At 43.8% G+C, this 20,100-nt stretch overlaps 1 protein-coding gene across 4 annotated transcripts in view; it reads left to right on the top strand.

The window, feature by feature from the left end:
• The window catches only part of UACA (uveal autoantigen with coiled-coil domains and ankyrin repeats), a 127,164-nt gene that overhangs the window by 94,889 nt on the left and 12,175 nt on the right, over positions 1–20,100 (top strand). For 3 of the 4 annotated variants that reach the window (XM_034994638.1, XM_034994641.1, XM_034994640.1), the window contains one exon: positions 69–1,862. The exons of the other annotated variant lie outside the window; for it this stretch is intronic. In XM_034994638.1, coding sequence (XP_034850529.1) covers positions 69–140 — 72 coding nt within the window. In that variant the 3' untranslated portion in view covers positions 141–1,862. Of the gene's footprint in view, positions 1–68; positions 1,863–20,100 lie in introns of those variants that run through there. 4 annotated transcript variants of the gene reach the window in all.

Genomic DNA, 20,100 nt, shown 5'->3' with positions numbered 1-20,100 from the left:
CGGCCTTTCGAATTCTTGTGTAAATGAAGATGACATAAAATGTTTCTGCCTTTCTTCTTTCTCTCAAGGGTCACATGGACGAAGACGTGCAGGCGGCCTTACTCCAGATCATACAGATGCGGCAGGGGCTTGTGTGCTAACAGCAGTCCTGATCAGCCGGGCTGTGCTTTAGCTGTGGTGCTCAGCATTACCTGTGCAACCCCATGGCCTTCCCGGGCCGCCTTGTGCTAGGATAATTGAAATAAAATATATTTTGTTTCATCAGCAAGTTTTTTTTTTAATTAGATGGGTATGTTACTGAGTTTTTCCTTATCAGTTCAAATCTTATATTCGATCTATGTTAATTTTACAGTTAGGCAAACAACCTAACACTGTCTCGGATGGGCTACGTATATTTAAGCTGTTGAGTCCCTAATAAAACATAAGCCACCTTCGTAGGTCCATACGAAGAAGGGTTAGGCTGAAATAATTTTTAAAGATTTCTTTCAGGGAAATTAATTTGGTAAGTGGATCAAAAGATCTTTCAGGTCTTCAGTTGAGCCATGAGACCAAATGTGATTTTAAGGAATGCATCATAACTTGGCTGGCCGAGTTGCATTTTTATTGAAGTAACTTCATGAGTGCCTTTGACTTCTTTTAGAGGTACAGATTTTTTTCTTCTTACACTAGTAACTTTTATGCCCCTTTCAGTACATTTCTTTTCATAAAGTGGTGTGCAGTGCTAAATTACATTTAGATTAAAAACAGGCAAGGGTAGAATGTATTAGGAATTTATTTTAAAATGGTCTCATAATATCTACAGCAGTATCTTAATTTTCACTTGTGGTGATTTCTCTCGCCATAGTATTTAGAGAACTATGATAAATGGTATGCTAGATTTTTCAAAGTGTCAAAAATTTTAGGCTTTTTAAAGCAATTACTTTTACATTTGCTACTATAGTAATCAAACATTCATTATACATACATCCTCCAAATGCTTTGTACTTATTTATAGGAAAATTGCACTAATAAAATTAATAATGTGAAATGCAGTTTTCATGTAAAAGTAGAGAACTGATTTTAGAAAACACATTTTTCAGGTTTTAGATGAAAGTACAATAATAGAGTAAACTGTAAGAATGTAGATCACAAGGAAATAATAAAATTGACCATGTATTAGTAAATACTATATTGTAACCAACCATTTTTATTAACTACATCTCATTAAGGAGAGGTTATATGTTTTGCTATTTTTATTAATATTTCGTTTACCATTCAGATCGAAGATCACTAATTTGACTGTTAGCAAATAAACTGAACAAATGAATCCTTTCAACCAAGTTTTCTTTTAATTGCAAAATGTGCCTTAGCAATAATCTTTGAACATCGTGAGCCAGATTTCTTTTTTTTTTTTTTTTTATGCCCAACGTGGGGCTCGAACTCACGACCCTGAGATCGAGTCACATGCTGCACCGACTGTGCCAGCCAGGCGCCCCCGAACCAGATTTTTTGGTTCCAATTTTATATAATAACAAGGACAAAGAGCCATCAAAATAGCTTCTCCCACCAGAAACCATCACATTTCTTCAGTATAGAAACAACAGTGAAAAGTCAGAATTGGATTTATTTTTAATTCCTTAGATAGTTTACATGAGCAGTATTTGGATTCTTTAATTTGTATATTTACTGTTGTCCTTTGGCATGACTTCTGTTTCATGAGTTTTATTTAGGTCTTCTTTGAAGCTCTATAGCAGAGAACATTCTTTACTGAATAGTCACATTTCAGTGTTGTATTTTCCTTAATAGAAGTGGGAGGGGAGCCTCATGTGTACTTTATTTTGTCTTCAGTCACCAATAAAATGTGGAATATTGTTTTGAACATCCTCGTAAAAGATTTACAAGGTCATTTATGCCATGTGCTACTTTTGAGAATTTGGTGTTGAGCACGAAGGGGTCCAACGTACAGATGATGTTGCCCATTTTCAGTCTGCCACATAGAGTGGGGGAGCAAGTGACCTCCTTGAATTAATCCCATTGTCTCTTTCACCCACCTTTTGATATCAAAGGCAGAGATTGCATTTATGACACTGAAGGCTAAAGCTTCTTAGATAGTAAACAAGTGGAATATACAAGAGTGGGTGATGCTGGTCTCTCTGCTGTTCTTTGTTCAGAAAAACAAGGACATCTGCAGGAAGATCAGCTGTGTCAGAGATGGGAGTGCTCTCTAAAAGAATCACCAGATTTCTTTTGGTGTGCGTTCCTTAGTTGAAAGCTCTATTACTCTCCCACTGTTTCATTTCATTCTTACCATTCCTGCTTTGTTGGGAAAGCTCATTCTTTTTGCCAGAGGGTCCATGTTATAAAGAACTATGAAAATTGAATATTCATTCAACGAACATCTTAAACTTTAATATTATAGTGACTTTATTCACTAGCTATACCTGCGCTGTTCTATAACTCCGGATGAATGTAGCTTAATCTTTCTGGTGGCTTGCTTTTTATTTCAACCTTTGCTCTTGACCCTAGCCAAATATTCCGTGGTTTAAAACTCTCTTATGTGTCGGATCTTTGCTGCTTTAGGAATCTTGCTGCTTCAGAACACGAGTGCTTTTCCCCCCAGTGTTACCAGCTTTCCTAAAAACTGTTCTACACATGCTTCTTACCTACCTGAAGGGTTCCTGTTCTTGGTTTACTCGTTTCAAAGTAGAAAAGGGTTTCAAGTTCATTTTTGGTGCCCATGATGACGAGGTGTATCGGTGCCTGCTCACATAAAGCTAAACCTCAGGTGCCAGTGGCCAGAAGCTTCTCTTGACCACAGTAGAAGAACTCCTTACTGCCTCTTCATTCTCTTCATCACTGGACTTTGCAGCCTCACGTGATCTTCTTTCTTCTTGCGAGTTCTGTGCATCGAAGTAATGGCAGTACCTTTGGCACCAAAATAAGGATGGAAAGAGACTTGCCTGTGATGAGCATGCAAAAATATGGTGGCACACGCCTGCCAGAGAAGCAAGAGCCTGGGCCTCGCTCCTGGCTGCTACATGTTGTGAGTGATATTCAGCAATGACTGTTTCAGAAAGGAGGGGGAAAAATGGCACCGTAAAATATATGATATACAAAATACAACATGGAAAACGGGCATCTCCACTCCCTTTCATTAGTGATCTCCCCAACTAAACTGGATCCGAGACTTTGTTGTTAGAAGTTCTTTCCCAGTTCTGGGCCTTGGCTACTTGAACAAGACTGCCTAGATCAGATCTCTCCGGGTAAATAGTAACCTGCATCTTAGCACGGCTTCTGTTTCTGGCCACATATAAGGGGCCTCTGCCTCACAAGAGTTGTGATGGTAAGAGGTTTAAAAAAAAACCCAGAAGCTGCAGCAGTGGTGGCATTCCAGGGAAGCTCCCTGGGCACCGAGAGCCCTTGTGGTGAGCATAATTGGTCATGTGGCATGACTTATGCATTAGAGGGCATGTTCATTATTTATGCCCGCATGAACAAACATCGGTGATGAATAGATACAATCAAAAAGGGAAGGTTACAAAAATGTCATATGTAAATGAGAAAGAGCCAAGACTTGTGAGGATTGCTTCCCCAGTAGTTGTGTGTGTGTGTGTGTGTGTGTTTGTGCACCTATATACATACTTATGTTCTACTCCATGATATAGTAGAAGAGATGTCAATAAAAATAATGCCCATTATAATTGATATTTGGCATCAAATTGTTGTACTGAATGGGCCTGATTTTTATATTTTAAACAGCTTTGCAATTTGTTTTTTAAGATAGCAGTCTTGGGAATATTCTGAATTCAGGAAAGAGTTTAGAGGTTATTGCCTTCTTAATAATTTAGAGTTTCTATTGCCCTGCCAAGTCAGAAGATTAACATTTAATAGAAAAAAATTACATATCTATAATTCAGTCACAGCTATTCGATCAGATGGATTTTACATTAGGTGACAAAGATGTCGAGCATTTAAGGACCATTAAGCTACAGGACTCTCTTATTGGGTTCTGAGGCCTCTGAGTCCAGGTCCTGCTGCAAAGAGTATTTGTTTCATCTATACAGAACACATTAAGGATGGGGAAAGGGCATACATTTTAAAAGAAAATAAGCCATGAAAAAAGTGATTTTCCACATTGTGAACAGCTACTATATAGATTCAGTCTGATTTTAAACTAATTAGTTTTGTTCCTCATTAAGTGGCTTTCTTAGAGGCTACAAGAAGATGGCGAAGGCCACTTTAAAAGTGGGACTTGCAGGAAGTCCAACTACCTGGCCACCCTCTCTCGGTATTTCACTTTGAGAAACTACGTTTCCAGTAGTTTGCAGGTCGCTCTAGATCGTAAAGATTTAAGTTCGAAAATGCCTTCTCTGGGTGGTCCATGAAAGGAAAAAAAAAAAAGTTACTTCTAATAAGTCTTTACTTTTTTTTAGTGATGCCCAAATTATCAAAGAGGGGATCGACTCTTGAGACCCACTGGCCTATGGGGAGAAAGTCTGCACCATCCTTTTGATTAAGTGCTTGTAACACAGTTCCCATTATGGCAATTAAAACATGACAAGCAGTATCTTAAGCATTATAAAAGTTCCTTACTCTTCTTGCCATTCCCACCTCCAAAACCCCAGGAAGAGTATAAAAGCAAATAGATGTAGGGAGGATGTAGGGATGGAGTTCATATCATTTGTAACTTTTCCCCCTTGCAATGTCCAAACAAATGGTGTGATTTTTCTTTCTTGCTATTCTAGGCTTTTTTTTTTAATTGCCTCAGACTAAAGTGGCGCCTTATGGGCTGCTTCAGAAATTGTCTTCAGGATTTAAAAATGAAGCCGATTCATATTCAGAGTCTTCCTGCTAAAATCTGTTAAGCCAAAATAAAAAGGACTGCTACTTAGATTTCTGTTTTCCTCATCCTTGCTGCAAACATTGTGTCACAGGAGCTGTGCGTTCCCATTTATGCACAATTAAAAACTCTTCTCTATACAAATGGGGAGGGCTGAACCATCATGGCAGGGCTGCCAGCACCAGTCCTGAGGACTGAAGTGGGCGCGCCTCCATCGAATAAAGGGGAGCTGCTCTCTTGAGCTTGGAGGCTTTTTTTTTTTTTTAAGTGAATTGTTCCAGTTGGCCTTAATCCCTAAGCAATATGGCTCCTTGAAAACCATCTTTATTCATTCACACCAATTGACACTTTAAGAAATTCCTCCAGCTACTGTTCATCTAGGTCTAAATATATCTGTTAGAGTTGAATGCGTTTAAGCGGATTTGCAATCTGTGATTATCCAAAATACTATTCATTGTCAATATTTTTGGTGTGCCATAGCCAATCTTGTTATTATAATGTACATAAGTACTTAACGGCGGCAGAGCCCAAATACATCACAGCGATCGGGATAACCTGAACGGGGGCTTTTCTCCGACGCCTCGCTACTGTTTTGGAACAGCTTGTGTGGTTCTGAGCATCGGAAAGAACTCCTTAATAAGCTCTTGCTCCCCTTCCAGACCCTTTTGAGTAATCTCGCCCTCATGTTCTAAGTAGAGAGCAGTTACCAGGACGACAGAGAATTTGAGCAAGATTTAATTGTGATCTGATGTCTAACCAGAATAAAGAGCTGGTGCCTTGAATTTACATTCGAGGTTCCCAAGCAAATGTCAATATGCATATTTATTATTTTTGCCCTGCCTCATTACAAAAAGGAAATTAAGGTGGCTTGCACTGTTTTCCTTAATATGGGAGAGGAGAAGGGGGATGGTAAATACCAAAAGGAGAGGAAAAATAAGCAGTAGCTTGGGACCCAGAAAACATGTCAGAGACACCAAAACATACCGCTCTCTTCTCTGGAGCTGGCCTCAATGTGGTTCAACTTAAGCCGGTGCAAGGACTGAGCACCACGTACGTGAGGCCCAGCATCCGTTACAAAGAGCACGGTTGGCCCTGGTTCTCAAGCCGGTCCTGCACAGCCAGTGGTGTTCATCTCAAACTGGATGGGGTGTAAGCTCCCTGTGGGGCACGCTCAGTGGGATGGACAGTGTGCCTTACTAAGTGCTTCCATCAGCCTGGATGGTAAGAAACGGAAGCTAGTTTGGGATAACCTTTTTAGTTTGGAATAATTTATAGCCCATGAGATGACTGAGTCAGCAATAATGGCCCACATTTGGGGTCCCTTTAAGTCCATGAAGAAGAAGATTTTTTTCCTCTCGTCTTATTCTTGATCCCCAGATGTTTCCAGCAAATTCCTAAAGTAGAGGTGTGTCTGGTATTTTTTTTGCTTTCCTTTCTGCTCCCTCTGCATTCATTACTGTGTCCTTTTAGGCCCCCTCTGTTCTTACCACATCCTGGATCCTCCTTTGTCACCCCCTCATCCAGGCCTGCCTGCTGCTTGCGTGTTCCTGTTTCCCTTCATCTCCCCCTCGTTCCAAGATAGGAAAGAGGGCCGTTATTTGAGGCAGGTATTAAAAAACAGTATGACCAAATTGATTCACACATTGTACATTATTGATAACCGGCCAACTATTATAAATGAATTTTTACTTTAAAAAAGCATGCTTAGCTGCCAGTAATGTACTAATTAGAGAATCTTAGGGGAATAATAAAATTAAGGGGAAATCACATTTTAAGGGGCGAGGACGAAAATTTGCAGCAGGTGGAGGAGGCCTTCATCATTGCTTGAATTATGCTCACCCCATCTTCACAATTCCCTCTAAACTACTACTACTTTTCAGAGAGTCCTCCCTCCCCCTATATTTTTGATGAAAATCTCTTCTTTAAAGTATATTAAGAAGTGGACATTCACTGTTCTCTTGACCACCTAACATATGAACCGGCTTTGTATGTTTAGGGAATTGTCTTATGAGCCTTAATGAGATGAAGAGAAGAGATATCCACCCACTATAGAGGCTAAAAATGCCAGATGTTTACTTTTCCCTGACATCTCAGGATGGAGGCACACGACCCAGGCCAGGTCATCTTGCCAACTGCGCCCTCGACTTTGGGGCATGAAGTGACGGTAAGAGGCAGAGGTGATGTCTTTCTGGTAGTAGGGACAGTTGGGTTTGCTCCAAGATCAAGTTCCTGGTGCAGAGATGGAGGTGGCCCAAAGATTAGCATCTTTTGCTTGGTTGGGACAGCTGCTGTTTTCTCCCCAGAAAGACTTTGGAGTATGATTTGGAAGCTCTTTCTGTCTGCTTGGGCCCAAGCCTGGTCTCCTGCCTTCTCTGTAATTCAGTGAGCTACCTAGTACATTCATAATAAATAATAAATCCCCTATTTGGTTAAAACAGCCAAGATTGGTTTCTGTTTCTTGCAATTAAGAACTTGAGCCGATATAAAAATTTCCCCTTTATCTCCAAAGCAAAGTATATTCAACTTAGAAACTTAGAAAATACAGTCAGGAACAAGGAGAACATAATTTGCCTCAAACCCAGATATAAATATTTTTAATGCTTTGGTAAAGTATCTTTTCTAATACCATTGTATGCATCCAGTCCAAGGAAGACGGTGCTGTAGAAAAATAATGATACAGGATTTTTGGCGGGGGGGCCCACTTTCTTCCTTGCCCAGGGAATCCAATAAATAAGCTTCCTACCCTTGTCTTAAGAGCCTAGGGTTAAGAGTGCTCGGTTGAATAGGACTGTGTGGACAGGAATTGCTTTTAACTCCTGTAGCTAATGAAAGGATCACCTACAAAAGGCTTGTTAACTCTTTGCTGTGTAGGTTGACAATTTTTGCCCTCTAATTTTGTCAACTGTGCTTAACTTTGTCTTTTCTCCCATTCAGAAGTTTAAATTTTGTGTACAAATTCGGCCATCTTTTGTGGTTTGTAGCATTGGTCTCATGCCTTAAACATCCTTTGCCAACACATAGATGTACATTTTATCTAGTGCTTTTGTGGTATTATTGGTTATATTAAATAAATAATCCACTTGGAATTTGTTTTACGATATCACATGAGGTAGAGATTCAGTTTAATTATTGTTTATATTGCTATCCAGTTTGATTAATTCAATTATCTTTTATCTTCAATGCAGTAATTTGTGTCTTCGCTACTGATTTCTAATGCCACCTTGGGAATGTGCTAAATTCCTATCTGGGGCTATTTTATGACTCTTCGTTCTGTTTCATTGGTCTACCTATCTTTTACCTCCACTTCAAAATCTATATGTTTCTTCAAGTTCCAAATCTTTCTGCAATTGCTCTTGGGGAAAATAAAAGACAATCTTGGGTAAATAGGGATTTGGGGGAACCTATCAATTGGGGATTGCCATAATGGAAAACTCTGTTCTTTAATGTGGGCAGGGAATGGAATGTTCTGGTTAATGCAGAATTCTTGTAAATAAGCAATTGTGTTGAAGGAATCTGATTTTGACTTTGAGAATTCACAAGGCCTGCCAAGACCTTATGGTATCTCAGGGTCATCTGCAACACCACAACACTAATTATCATTATGCTGTAGATACACTGATGTGCTCATTAACAGAGTCTGAGCAGAATACTGGATAAAATAGAATTGACTATATTTTCTTTTTGGATGCCAGGAGTGAAGGGAGTATTAGGGTCCTTGGAGACAGAGGACAAGTCTATCAGTTGTCTATGTAAACTACCACATCCACACGAAGCTGATGAATGGACTTTGTGAGTTAGAACTATTATAGAATGCTAGCCAAACAATCATAAACAGTTGGTCGGTAATTTAGAAAGCCAGTTCCCAGAGGAGGGAAAAGTTTCTTTGCAGGGGAGTCAAGGGGACCTGTTTGGATTTCTATAGCACACCACAGAATACCCCTGCTTATGCTCAGTTCTTTGAAGACCAATCTGTACACGTTTCCCACATTGGTAGAATTGATTGTATCGGAGGAAAGCAAATGAAAACCCATACATGGGCTGGTAAATGAGGGAGCCAGGGGATCTGTATTTTCTACCCTAGCCAAACTGGGCCCATGTCATTGCCCTCATCGTCCTGGGCTTGCGTGCCTCCTTGCTTTGCCCATTTTATCCCATCTCTTAAAACGATCTCCTACTCTATTTCTTGCCATTATAATTCACCTAATTCTTCAAGGACAACCCAAATCCCCTTTTGGAAGAGTCTTTCCTTTTTTTTTTTTTTTTTTTTTAAGATTTTATTATTTACTTGAGAGATTTTATTATTTACTTGAGAGAGAGAGATTTTATTATTTACTCTTACTGGAAGAGTCTTTCCTTTTATTTTCAACTCAAGATGTTCATAAAACATTTCTTGAGTCATTGCCATGTATCCGAAAGGCGCTGTCCTAATTGATGGGGCAGATACCAGTTTCCTATGGCTGCTATAACAAATTATTGTAAGCGCAGTGGCTTAAAAAAACAGAAATTTAGGGGCACCTGGGTGGCTCAGTTGGTTAAGCGACTGCCTTTGGCTCAGGTCATGATCCTGGGGTCCTGGGATTGAGCCCTGCATCGGGCTCCTTGCTCAGCAGGGAGTCTGCTTCTCCCTCTGACCCTCCCCCCTCTCATGCTCTCTCTATCTCATTGTCTCTCTCAAATAAATAAATAAAATCTTAAAAAAAATGTTTTAAAACACAGAAATTTATTCTCTCACAGTTTTGAAAGCCAGAAGTCCAACATCCATTTTACTGGCTTTTATCTCCTAAACCAAATTATAAACTACAGGGCTTAGGGGACTCAGAAAACTTTGAATCTCTCCAGCAGTGGCTGCCCCAGCCCAGAGGCTTCCACTAGAATAAGTGAATATATGAATAAAAAAGCAAATGAAAATGATCTAGAGAAGAAGAGATGAGTGAACAAAATATACTTCAAAAATATATTAACTTTCCCATACTGCATGAAGCCATTTATATAACATTCTCAGAATGACAAAATTACAGCAATGGAGAACAGATTAGCCGTTGCTAGGAGTTGGGTTTAGAAGTGGGGAAGTGATTAGAGAGGGATGGCACAAAGGAGGTCTCTGTGGGGGTGGAATGTTCTGGGTCTTGACCTCATTGGAAATTACATAGTTACATGGATCTACACGCACACACACACACACACACACACCATAACTTGATCTGGAACTATACACACACATTGTACCAACATCAAGTCCCTTTGAGACTTTACTGTATTTACCTAAAGTGTAACCACTGGAGAAAAATAGGTTAAACAGTAAGCAGAACCTCTCTGTATATCTTGAAAACTTTTGGTGACTCTGTAATTATTTCACAATGTTAGAATCATAAAAATAAATTCACTTTGTTCTTCAGAAAAGTACGCAATGACTTGCAGAAACATATATGACAAAGTGAAAGTAATTACATGAGGAAATTGAGGGTTCAGATAAAGGTAGGGGTAAAAATCCTCCTATCATAACTACACTTAGCCTGCAAAATCAACTCTGAGCTTTCTAAAGGCCAAAGGAAAACTAGTCTGTTAGGGTTTTCTGCCCCCCCGAGCTACTTCTCTAATCCAGAGGACAGCGCCATTAGGACCTGGGTGAATCAAAGGGCCTTTTCTGTCATTTTGTGTTACATCAAAAACATATCAATCCTTTCTCTTCTGTGTTGGGAGTGGGATGTATTCAAGAGCTTGGATGGCCCCATTTTTGCCATGGATGTGACGGTCAGCAGGAAAAGCCAGGGCCCATGGTGGAAAAACTAGCCCAGTAAAATTTCCAAAGTGCAAAGCTTGCTGAGATTCTTCCAAAATGACACTTTATAGAAGAGTTTCATGTCTTGGGGAGAGAAATTAACTGTAAATCATGTGAAGGGTGTCTTTTAAAGATTAGTGGGCTCAGTTGGAAGTTGGGCTTGCCTTTCTGTAGAAAGTCTTTTAATCTTACTGGACACTATGTATGTGTGTGTGTGACCACATTAGGTAATCTCTAACACACTTAATGATGAAAATGTATATAGTTTTGTGAAATGTACAGATATAAGCGCGATTTGATGCTGGGCCCTGGGTATGCTCCTGATTGTTGGTGTGACCTTGGATAAATACCTTAACTCCAGTATCTAGACCTGAATGGAAAAGAGATGCTTTGATTATTACAAAAGTACTTCTCGGCATAAAAGTTTTATGAGGTTCTTCTATTCCTGGAGCGATTGTTGGTTTGTCTTGGCATTTGGACCAATCATGCTCTTACTGTTTTCTCTGAATTATGGATTTCAGGTTGCTTTTTCTGACATTGGTTGAGATGTATGTGTACTTGCATGCATGTCTATGAGCCCTTCACCACTGGTGTTATGCAGTCAGTCCTTGCTTGTGTGCATTAACCAAGGGAGGAAAAATTCAGGGGAGAAGCAAGCCGCTACAGATATAAGAGCTTCTCTCCCGCCTCTACAATTGTGGCTGGGAGACAAGCCGTATGAAAGAAGGAGAGATTAAAGCCAGAGAGTTCACAGAGCTCACCAAGGAAGTAGCAAATTGGTGCTGGAAGCAGACTCATTCAAAAAAGATTCCACAGTAGCTCAAAGTGGCTCATCATTTCACTTCAGCCCAGAACTCTGTTGGGGGGTGGCCCTATGTCCTGGGCCACTAGGCTGAGAGTTAGAATGAGACTCTGCTACTGCCCCTTAGAAATTATGTATATAGTATCCACCCAGGATTTTATTTTATTTTATTTTTTTTTAATTTTTTTAAAGATTTTATTTATTTATTTCAGAGAGAGAGAATGAGAGAGAGAGAGAGAGCATGAGAGGGAAGAGGGTCAGAGGGAGAAGCAGGCTCCCTGCCGAGCAGGGAGCCCGATGCGGGACTCAATCCCGGGACTCCAGGATCATGACCTGAGCCGAAGGCAGTCGCTTAACCAACTGAGCCACCCAGGCGCCCTCCACCAAGGATTTTAGTTACAAGAGCAGTTGCCTGATGGAAGAATAAATGCCATTTATTGAAAAAAATATAAGGAAGCTCATAGAATCACTGGGAAGATGGAAAGACAAATGTGAAGCCCTATGCAGCCAAACCATGTTGCTTTGGTTCAGTGTAGATGCTGCTGTCATTGTCATGCAGTGCCTGGAGCTGGCTACACCTGCCTGTGCGAAATGGGAGGGAGGCTGGAAAGTGGGTCCTGGCCGTCGTCAGCACCGTCTCAGCCTAAGACTCATAGGGTGGGAATTTCCCAGTCCTGGGAATGGGCTCAAATTCTGGGAAGCCAAAAATCAAACAAACAGAACACGAGTATCCACTAACTTCCCTTTGGTGTCCAATACCTTAACACCCTGTTGTAATACTATGTATTTACTATGTATACCATTGTATACTAAATGTAAATACATTTTCCAAGAAAATTCAAGCCTTATGAGATGGGAGCTGTATGTCCGTGCAACAAATTACATAACAGGGCGAGGCAGCAGTTGGCTGGGTGGCAGCTCCGGGAGCCCCCCAGCACATGACTCACCTGGGTCCAGGTCCTGACTGCCACATGGTGCCATTTTCGGCAGGCGTCAGCTCCAGCTTAAATATCAAGGGGGATGATTCTGGATTCTGCAGCAGGAAGGGATCCCAAAACAGGTGCCGTAATTCAAAAACTCCGCCCACTTGGTTGGTTCCCATGTCATTGTCCTGGTCTGGAAGGAATACCAATGATGGAGGAGTATACCCTCTACCTCTCTCCTTTACCATCAGGGTAGCCTGCTGTTCCCCTGCTTGGCTTTGTCCTCCTTCCGTGTTCCTCAGTCCTGCTGCAGAAGCAGAAGATAAGTTATGCCTGCCCCCATTTGAGAACAGAGGTTAGGCAGAAGACAGAGCAATTATTAATTGTGCTATATCCAGGTCTGCATCATGCGGTCATGTGTTATCATATATTAATATCATTCCTTCTTCCCACACATTTGCTTCAAAAACAAAGTATGACAAAACAAAACTCCCCCCAGTCTTAACCCTCATATGATACAAACTGCATTCATCCATTTGTCAAAGGGAGACCACCTAGCATCTCATAAGGACTGTAACCAGTTCCCAGTCCACCTCCCAGGTCTCTGGGGATGTCCTCCTCTTCCAGTCCTGTCACATTCTTCCCACAATTCTGTGACCTGACCTAGAGACTAACCTGTAAACTAACTACCCCAGCTGGGGACAATGGAGCAAAGACAAGAAAATGAATCACAACCCACAAATGCATTCATGGACTGGAAGAAAAAATGGGTAGCCGCTCTAGCCTTAGTTTTTGCAAATGGACCCAAGGCCAGAATTGGTGTTTGTGACTTTTCTCCTCCACAATATTTAAGATTCTCTTTGCCTTCAGCCAAAGCCTCAGTTGGATTATTTAACCAGGAAAGGTGATCCAAACTTTCATTTCCGAGGGATCTGAGGCTAAGGACCCTTTGTCTAGGGAAGTGCTTGTCACTGGTGTGCTGGATTTATCTTGTCCTGCCTTATGAGAGTAGACTGGTAAATTTTCGGCCATGGAAGGAGTCGCTTGTTAAAAATAGCCATGATTAAGAATTAAATTATATAAAATCACAATTAAATAAATTATATTAAAAACAATATGATCAATAGCCCCAAACTCATCACTTCCTAATTATTTGTCTACTCTCTATCCTTCGGAGATCATTTATATCTTTTATATCCAAGGTAGAAATGCCATATAATGGTGTGCTACTGTTTGTCTTTTCCCACTTACACATTCTCCACTGCGGTAATGTCCTATTGCTAGCTTGAAATTGGCCGAGGTCGGAGTTTTTACTCTAAGGAAACAGGCAAACGCTACAATCCTACCCCCAGCTGTAGTTTCTGTTCATTTTTACCATTGATCATTGCCGTGTCGAAAGGAGTCCCATGGGATCTTCTACGATCCATCTTTACTTTTCTCCTCCTGCCTTATGGAGTAGCTCAGTCTCACCACCACAGTGGCGTGAGGAGGTGAAATGGCCGAGTATTGAAGCCATTGTTTTGTCTCCTGATGGAAGTATTCGTCTCTCAAGACTGAAAGCTTTCAACCAACAAAGCGAACATTTTGTGAGTGGGTCAATACTGCCATGATACTGACGAGCAAGCTCTGGTTCCACACCCACTGCTTGGTTCTGGGCGCCGTGTAGCAGTTCCAGTTCAAGACATATATTGTGTACTGTAGATCAGCGCCCTCACCTCAAAGGTGTTGTTTGTCCAGTGATGCTGCAACTGGAGTTTTCAATAGGTGACTATGCCCTTCTGTAAGGCCAACGGCCCTTGGGTGATTTGGTACATGGTAAAAACTAATGAATGAAGCCCATCAACCAATTTTCCAGTTTTGCAGAAAAATGAGTTCCTTAGAAGCGAGGCTGTCTTTGATATGAAGTCTGTGTAGAAGGTGAGTCTAAGGATGGCTTTGCTGGCAGGAGCATCATGGGCACAGGAAGGAAATCCAGATGTGTCTCAGTGAGAGCAAAGCATCCCCCTTTCCATATGGTGCTGTATGGTGTCTCAGGTTGGTCACTGCCGGCAAGTGGAGCCCATGAGATCAAGAATGTAGGGATTAGGGGCGCCTGGGTGGCTCAGCCGGTTAAGCGTCTGACTCTTGATCTCAACTCCGGTCTTGATCTCAGGGTCAGGGAGTTCAAGCCCCACTGTGCATGGAGCCTACTTAAAAAAAAAAAAAAAAGAATGTAGGGATCAAAGCTTTCATCCTTTCGTTTGGTCTTCACCTTTAAAAAGAACCACTTACCTCATAGTCCTTGAATTCCTCAGGCTTTTCACACCGTGCTCTGTCAGTGGCTCCTCATGGCCTTCAGGCTGCAATCCAAGTTCATTAGCATGGCTGTTGTCGGTTGGAGCCCCGTCTGCCCCTGCAGACTCACATCTTGCCCACTTCAGCCCCAGCCAGGCCGCCGCTCGCCATACTGAATGCTTTCTTCCCCAGCAACCTGTTCTAAGCCCCTCCACCTCCCTGCTTTTGCACATGCTCTTTTTTGTGACAGCCATAAAACATCCCGGAGCTGATGGGGAGGGGATGTGGGGCCTGTGAGCTCTGCTTGCCAGGGCCAGGGAGAGTGGAGGACACTGTGCCCCACTCCGCCCCAGGATTGTCCTAGTGAATGAGACCGCGGGCTGCCCCACTCTGCCAGGGCCCCAGCTCGTGCAAAGACTGCCTGGGGCTTGTTCAGGACCTGCCTCGGGGGAACAGCCACGAACCTCACTTGGTCTTCCAAGGCCTCTGGGCCCCAGTGACTCCAGGGGATGAGCTGCGTAATGAAGGTTCACCAGAGCTCACACTTTGCATAGATGTTTGAGTGTTCTCTCTCTTTCTCTCTCTCTCTCTCTCTCAGCACTTAAGGAGTGTGCGTAATGAGCATATGGGGGTAGCAATAAAATCTTGGAGGCCTAGGGAATCCCACCTTTTCTAGAACATTGCCAGCTCTGGGCCAGTTACTGCCAGTCCTTTTTATTGGGGGACAATTCCCGTTACAAAGCTTTTTTCCTTACGTTGACCTGAAAGCACCTTCCCATGACATCCCCCTATTGGTTCTGAGCCTAAAAGAAATGCCATTTCCTGGCTGGAAATGGCATGAACTTTTTTTTTTTTGGACAGCCACACTCCATTATTGATTCTTCTTGGGCTTATTACCAAGTAAAGCCTTTAGGACTATTTTCAGAGGCAATGAGATCAGGCCTCTCATAATGTGAATATGCAGATAACTGAGAACAAAGTAAGTATGGGATTTCCCAATGAAACCTGTCAAATGTGGTCCTTTCCCAGTTGGTTCCAGCACTGTGGGAGTTCAGCTTGCTGCCAGACACATTGCAAGTGGGCAGGAGATGGCAGGAGAGAGCCAGGAACGACCAGCATGGCCTCCAGGACTGCGGAGAGGGGCAGTTCTGCAAACCAGCTGATGGGGAGAACGCAGGAACCTGGGCGAAGTGGCCCCTGAGGTGGGGAGCAGGGCGAGGAGGAGGCTGCTCATGGACTCTGAGCAAGGTAACCGGAAGAGGGGTGTTTGCAGGAATGGAGAGCAGGCAAGGCAAAGGAGAGAGAAGCAGGTAGCTGGGGAAGGACTCCTGAGCCCCACATGGGGAACACAGGCTCAGGGATCCCCGAAGCCAGTCCCCAGACCCAGAGGCAACCTACAGGGGCAGTGAGAGGGGGATGCGCCAGTCAATCAGGTAACCTACGTGCAATGGAACACTTTGCCCTGATTATAAAAGGTATTTCCAAAGAGTTTTAAGGACACAAAAATGTTCAGTTGAAACTGAAAATGCTGCTGTTGACCCAATTATGTAGTAAAGATCTGTTGGCTGTGTGTAGATATACTATGTACATGTATGAATGAGGGAATATTCTGAACACACATTCTATATTGAGAGAGAAAGAAATTAATCAAAAAGTTAACATTGCTTATAGTTTCTAAATCTGCCTTGGAGAGCAGATGCTACTTCTATAGCTAAAAAATTACAGTAAATGTCATCGAATTTCCGGTTTTCAAGAATTAGGGCACAATGACTGGATGATAGCACTAGGATTCCTGCTTGCTACCTGGAAAGTGGAACTGACTCAGTTTAAGGCAGGTATCCATCATCCAGGTGGTGTGTGTGTTCATGTGCCCATCAGCTGTCTATCAAACACTTAGCATGGGCCAGGCACTCTGCTGGCGTGGATGGATACAAAATGAAGAAATCATTCTCATGCTGCTATGGCTACTTTGCTGGCCACCTGTTGTATACCAGGGCTTGGGATAAATTCCCGCACACAACACGGGAAGGGTTAAGGGGCAGACTTTATTGGGAGAAACACACAAGTCAAGACCAACAAGAAGAGACAGGAGGTCTCCATCTTCCCAACATCCCACGGAGTAGCATGCTAGGCTTGTCGGATGGAGGAAGGCAATTGTCTTACACTTGGGGACCTCAGGGACCTGTGGGAGTTTCAGGCAGCCACAGACCCTCTTGCTGGAGCAAAGGGGCTCCTGGTCCCATAGGAAGCTGAAAAGAGGAGGCCCCAACAACCCAGAGCAAGCTACTGGGGTCCGTTTCTCATGATCCCTCTTGTACCCTGCAGACGCCATCCTGGTTCTCACAAAGCTCCCAGCATCCCAGGAAGACAGACAAGGATCCAGAAAACCACAGTCCACTGGCATTTTTAGGTCTCCCCGAAGAGCTGCCCAGATTCTGCCATGGCTCATCATTTGAGCCTGCCAAGATTTTTTGAATGTAGGCATCCCAAATCTGCTGTCCCTCATGGCTTTGGGTCATCAGCACAGTTGACAGACATGTTCTCAGTGTCTTCATCCCACTGGCCTAAGGAGCCAGCCTCTCAGCAGGCCCCCCGAGGGTCCTCAGGGCTGATTGGATCCGTGGGCACCCCGCCGCCTCAGCCAGCTGTGAGTCCGCCCAGAGGTGCTATCAGCTCACTTCACCCCTTTCTAGGCCTCCAGGCTTCTCCCCTTGCCCACCCAGCCTCATGTAAGTGGACTACCTCCAGGGCCTGCGGCCTCCAGTCTCTCCCTCTCTCCAGGCCCACTGCCACCCTGCAGCTCAGACCTTCTTTGCCTACAGCCTGAACAACCACCTCGGTCTCCTAGCGGGTCCCCTGGCTTCTCACTTCTTCCTCCTCCTCCCCATCTTTCATTCAGTCAGCATCATCTTTTAAATAGACATCTGATTGGAATATCATTCAGCAATAAAAAGGAACAGACTGCTGATTCATGCTCCCACACGATGAACCTCAAAACACCACGCGGAGTGAAAGAAGCCAGAGGCAAAATACCACATATTATACGATTCCATTATAGGAAATGTCTAGAAATGGCAAATATATAGCAACAGAAAGCGGATTAGTGGTTGCCTCGGACTGGGGGTGGCAATGGGGATTGACTACAAATGCACACGTGGGACTCTTTGAAGTGATAGAAATGATCTAATACAGGATTATGGTAACATCACACACTCCTGTAAATTTACTAAAAATTATTGAATTGTACACTTAAAAAAATCTGGCATATATACAGGGCAAAGGGAGGAGTTGATGAGGATGGATGGGGCAATGTTCTGGTGTGTTCTAGAAAATTCTAGTATACTCCACTGTGTTTTGATCATGGTGCATTTATGAATAAGATTAATGTTACAGTAATTCTTTACATCAGGGAAGAGTTTTTTTTTTTTTTTTAAACCAAAGAGACAATACATATATTCTTATTTTAAAAAGATCAATCTGATCATGATACCTGCTTAACAACTTCCTTGAACTCTGTGCTGGCATGACTCAATCAAGGGGCCTTACCATGGCATTTGGTATCTCCTGCCCTGCCCCTGGTCGTTCCTCCTTAAGAGCCCTGTGCCCCAGTCCCACTGGCTTGCTTGTGGTGTCCCCAGCCCAGAGGCATGTTCAACCTTCATCTCTGCCTGGTGTCCTGGACACACTTCCATTCATCTGTCCATGGCACCTTTGCTCTGGTGGGATTGGTGGCTCTTTTATCTCTGTTCTCATATCCCCTCCATGAAAGCACACGTCCTACGGTGAGCAGCCACCTGCCTCAGTCTCCTGTACCAGAGGATAAGCTCTCAAAGGAACTGCCTGTGTCCTGTTCCTCTGTGCAGTCCCAGGGCACACCGGGGGTGCTCAACGGCTCACTCATTCATTCAACAGTCACCCATTTAGAGCCGGCTCTCTCAGTCTTGGCACTGTGGGCGTGTTGGGACGAAGAATTCTTTGTTGTAGGGGGCTGTCCTGTGCCTTGTAGGGAGTTAAGCCTCCCTGGCCTCTGCCCACTAGATGTCAATGCACCCCCCCCCACACACACACCCCAGTTGTGACCACCATGTATGGTCTCCAGACCTTATATGTCCCGGGGACAGAATCCTGGTTTAGAGCCTTTGGTGGGACAAGCACCGCTCTTGCAATCTTCCCTATGCTTCTAGAGCATGCTGGGACTAAGGGCCGAGTGCTGCAGCCCGCTCCCGGTTACCACTTGCCCGCCTGCCCCCAGCGCCCAGATTGCTGGTTGGAGCCCAAGCCAGCCTCCCTTACGCCGGCGGGCGCTTTGAGTGTTAATCTCTCTGGACTCTGTCCTCACCTTTTATGTTTTAAAATGGCCACCTTGATAGGAAAGACAGGAGTGACAGAGGTTCTGCTTTCTCCCCGTCACTCACAAGGAGCCCACTCTGCCACAAGCACAGACTTGTCCCTTCCTCCTTCTCCAGCTCCTTTGGGACAGACTTGAACAAAACCCTCTCCATTGTCCTTGGGCTATTAGCAAGTCAGCGCATTCTGGGGTTTGGCCTTCCAGTGCCAGCCGCTCAGGCTGGGGCTGGGCCTGGGGAGCCTCCGCTCTCTGCTTTGCCACGGTCACTCCTTCTGCTCTTTGTCCTTTTAAACACCTACACCCCCCCCCCCCCCCATGCTCACACACACACCAAGAGCATCCTGGGAAGCCAGAGCCTTGCGGGAGTTGCCTCTGAGGAATGGAGGAATTTGTGTTTTCTCAGAATTTGTAAACGCCTCCCTCCCATCCTTGAGCTCCCTTCCTGTTCCTCCAGTTTCCAGCTCTGCCTGTTCTGAAATCCACTTCCTCAAGTCTATAAATAACATTCATTTTAATATTAAATGTTTATACACTGGTAGAGGCAGATTCAAACACAGACTGTCTGACTCCGAAGCCTGTAGGATTATCCGCTCTTCTACTATGCATCCAGGTTTCTTTCCAGATTTACTTTCTTGGTTATCACATTACCTTAGTTGGAGTCCCTCCAGACAGAGACCCCAAGGGAAGGATTTGACTGAAAGGGGTTTTGGAAAGCGATTCTGGGAAAGGGGGCAGGGGAGTGGGGAAGTGAGGCAAGGGGGGAGGAAGCTTCTAGAGCCTGAGCTACCATGCGCGTGTGCACTTGGACAGTGAAGGCTCAGTCCCTGTGGGGAGCCCTGGGAGGCCCTGGAGAGCAACCCCCGAGCAGCCACACGGAAGGAGAGGAAAACTGGGCTGTTGATGCACCGAATCCTGGTCCTCGGTGATTGGCGGTCGTGGGTTGCTTTGTTGACCAGAATTAAGTCCATGGAAGCAGGGTCTCCTTCCTCCACTTTCTGAGAGATTAAACCGCCAGCGAGGCTCGGACTCCGCACTGAGCAGAGTGGAGAGTGGAGCTCCCTTGCGTGGCGGGAGATTCTCAGTGCCCCTGCACCTGCTTCTGCGCAAACCTGGTGAGGCTCCCCCGCAAGGGCCCACCTTCTCCTTCCTCCTGGC

This window comes from Mirounga leonina, unplaced genomic scaffold (assembly GCF_011800145.1).
Source record: "Mirounga leonina isolate KUSES-001 unplaced genomic scaffold, KU_Mleo_1.0 Mir_91, whole genome shotgun sequence".
Lineage (NCBI taxonomy): Eukaryota > Metazoa > Chordata > Mammalia > Carnivora > Phocidae > Mirounga > Mirounga leonina.
The sequence above is the reverse complement of the archived record's forward strand: the minus strand, read 5'-3'. Positions and strand labels throughout refer to the sequence as shown.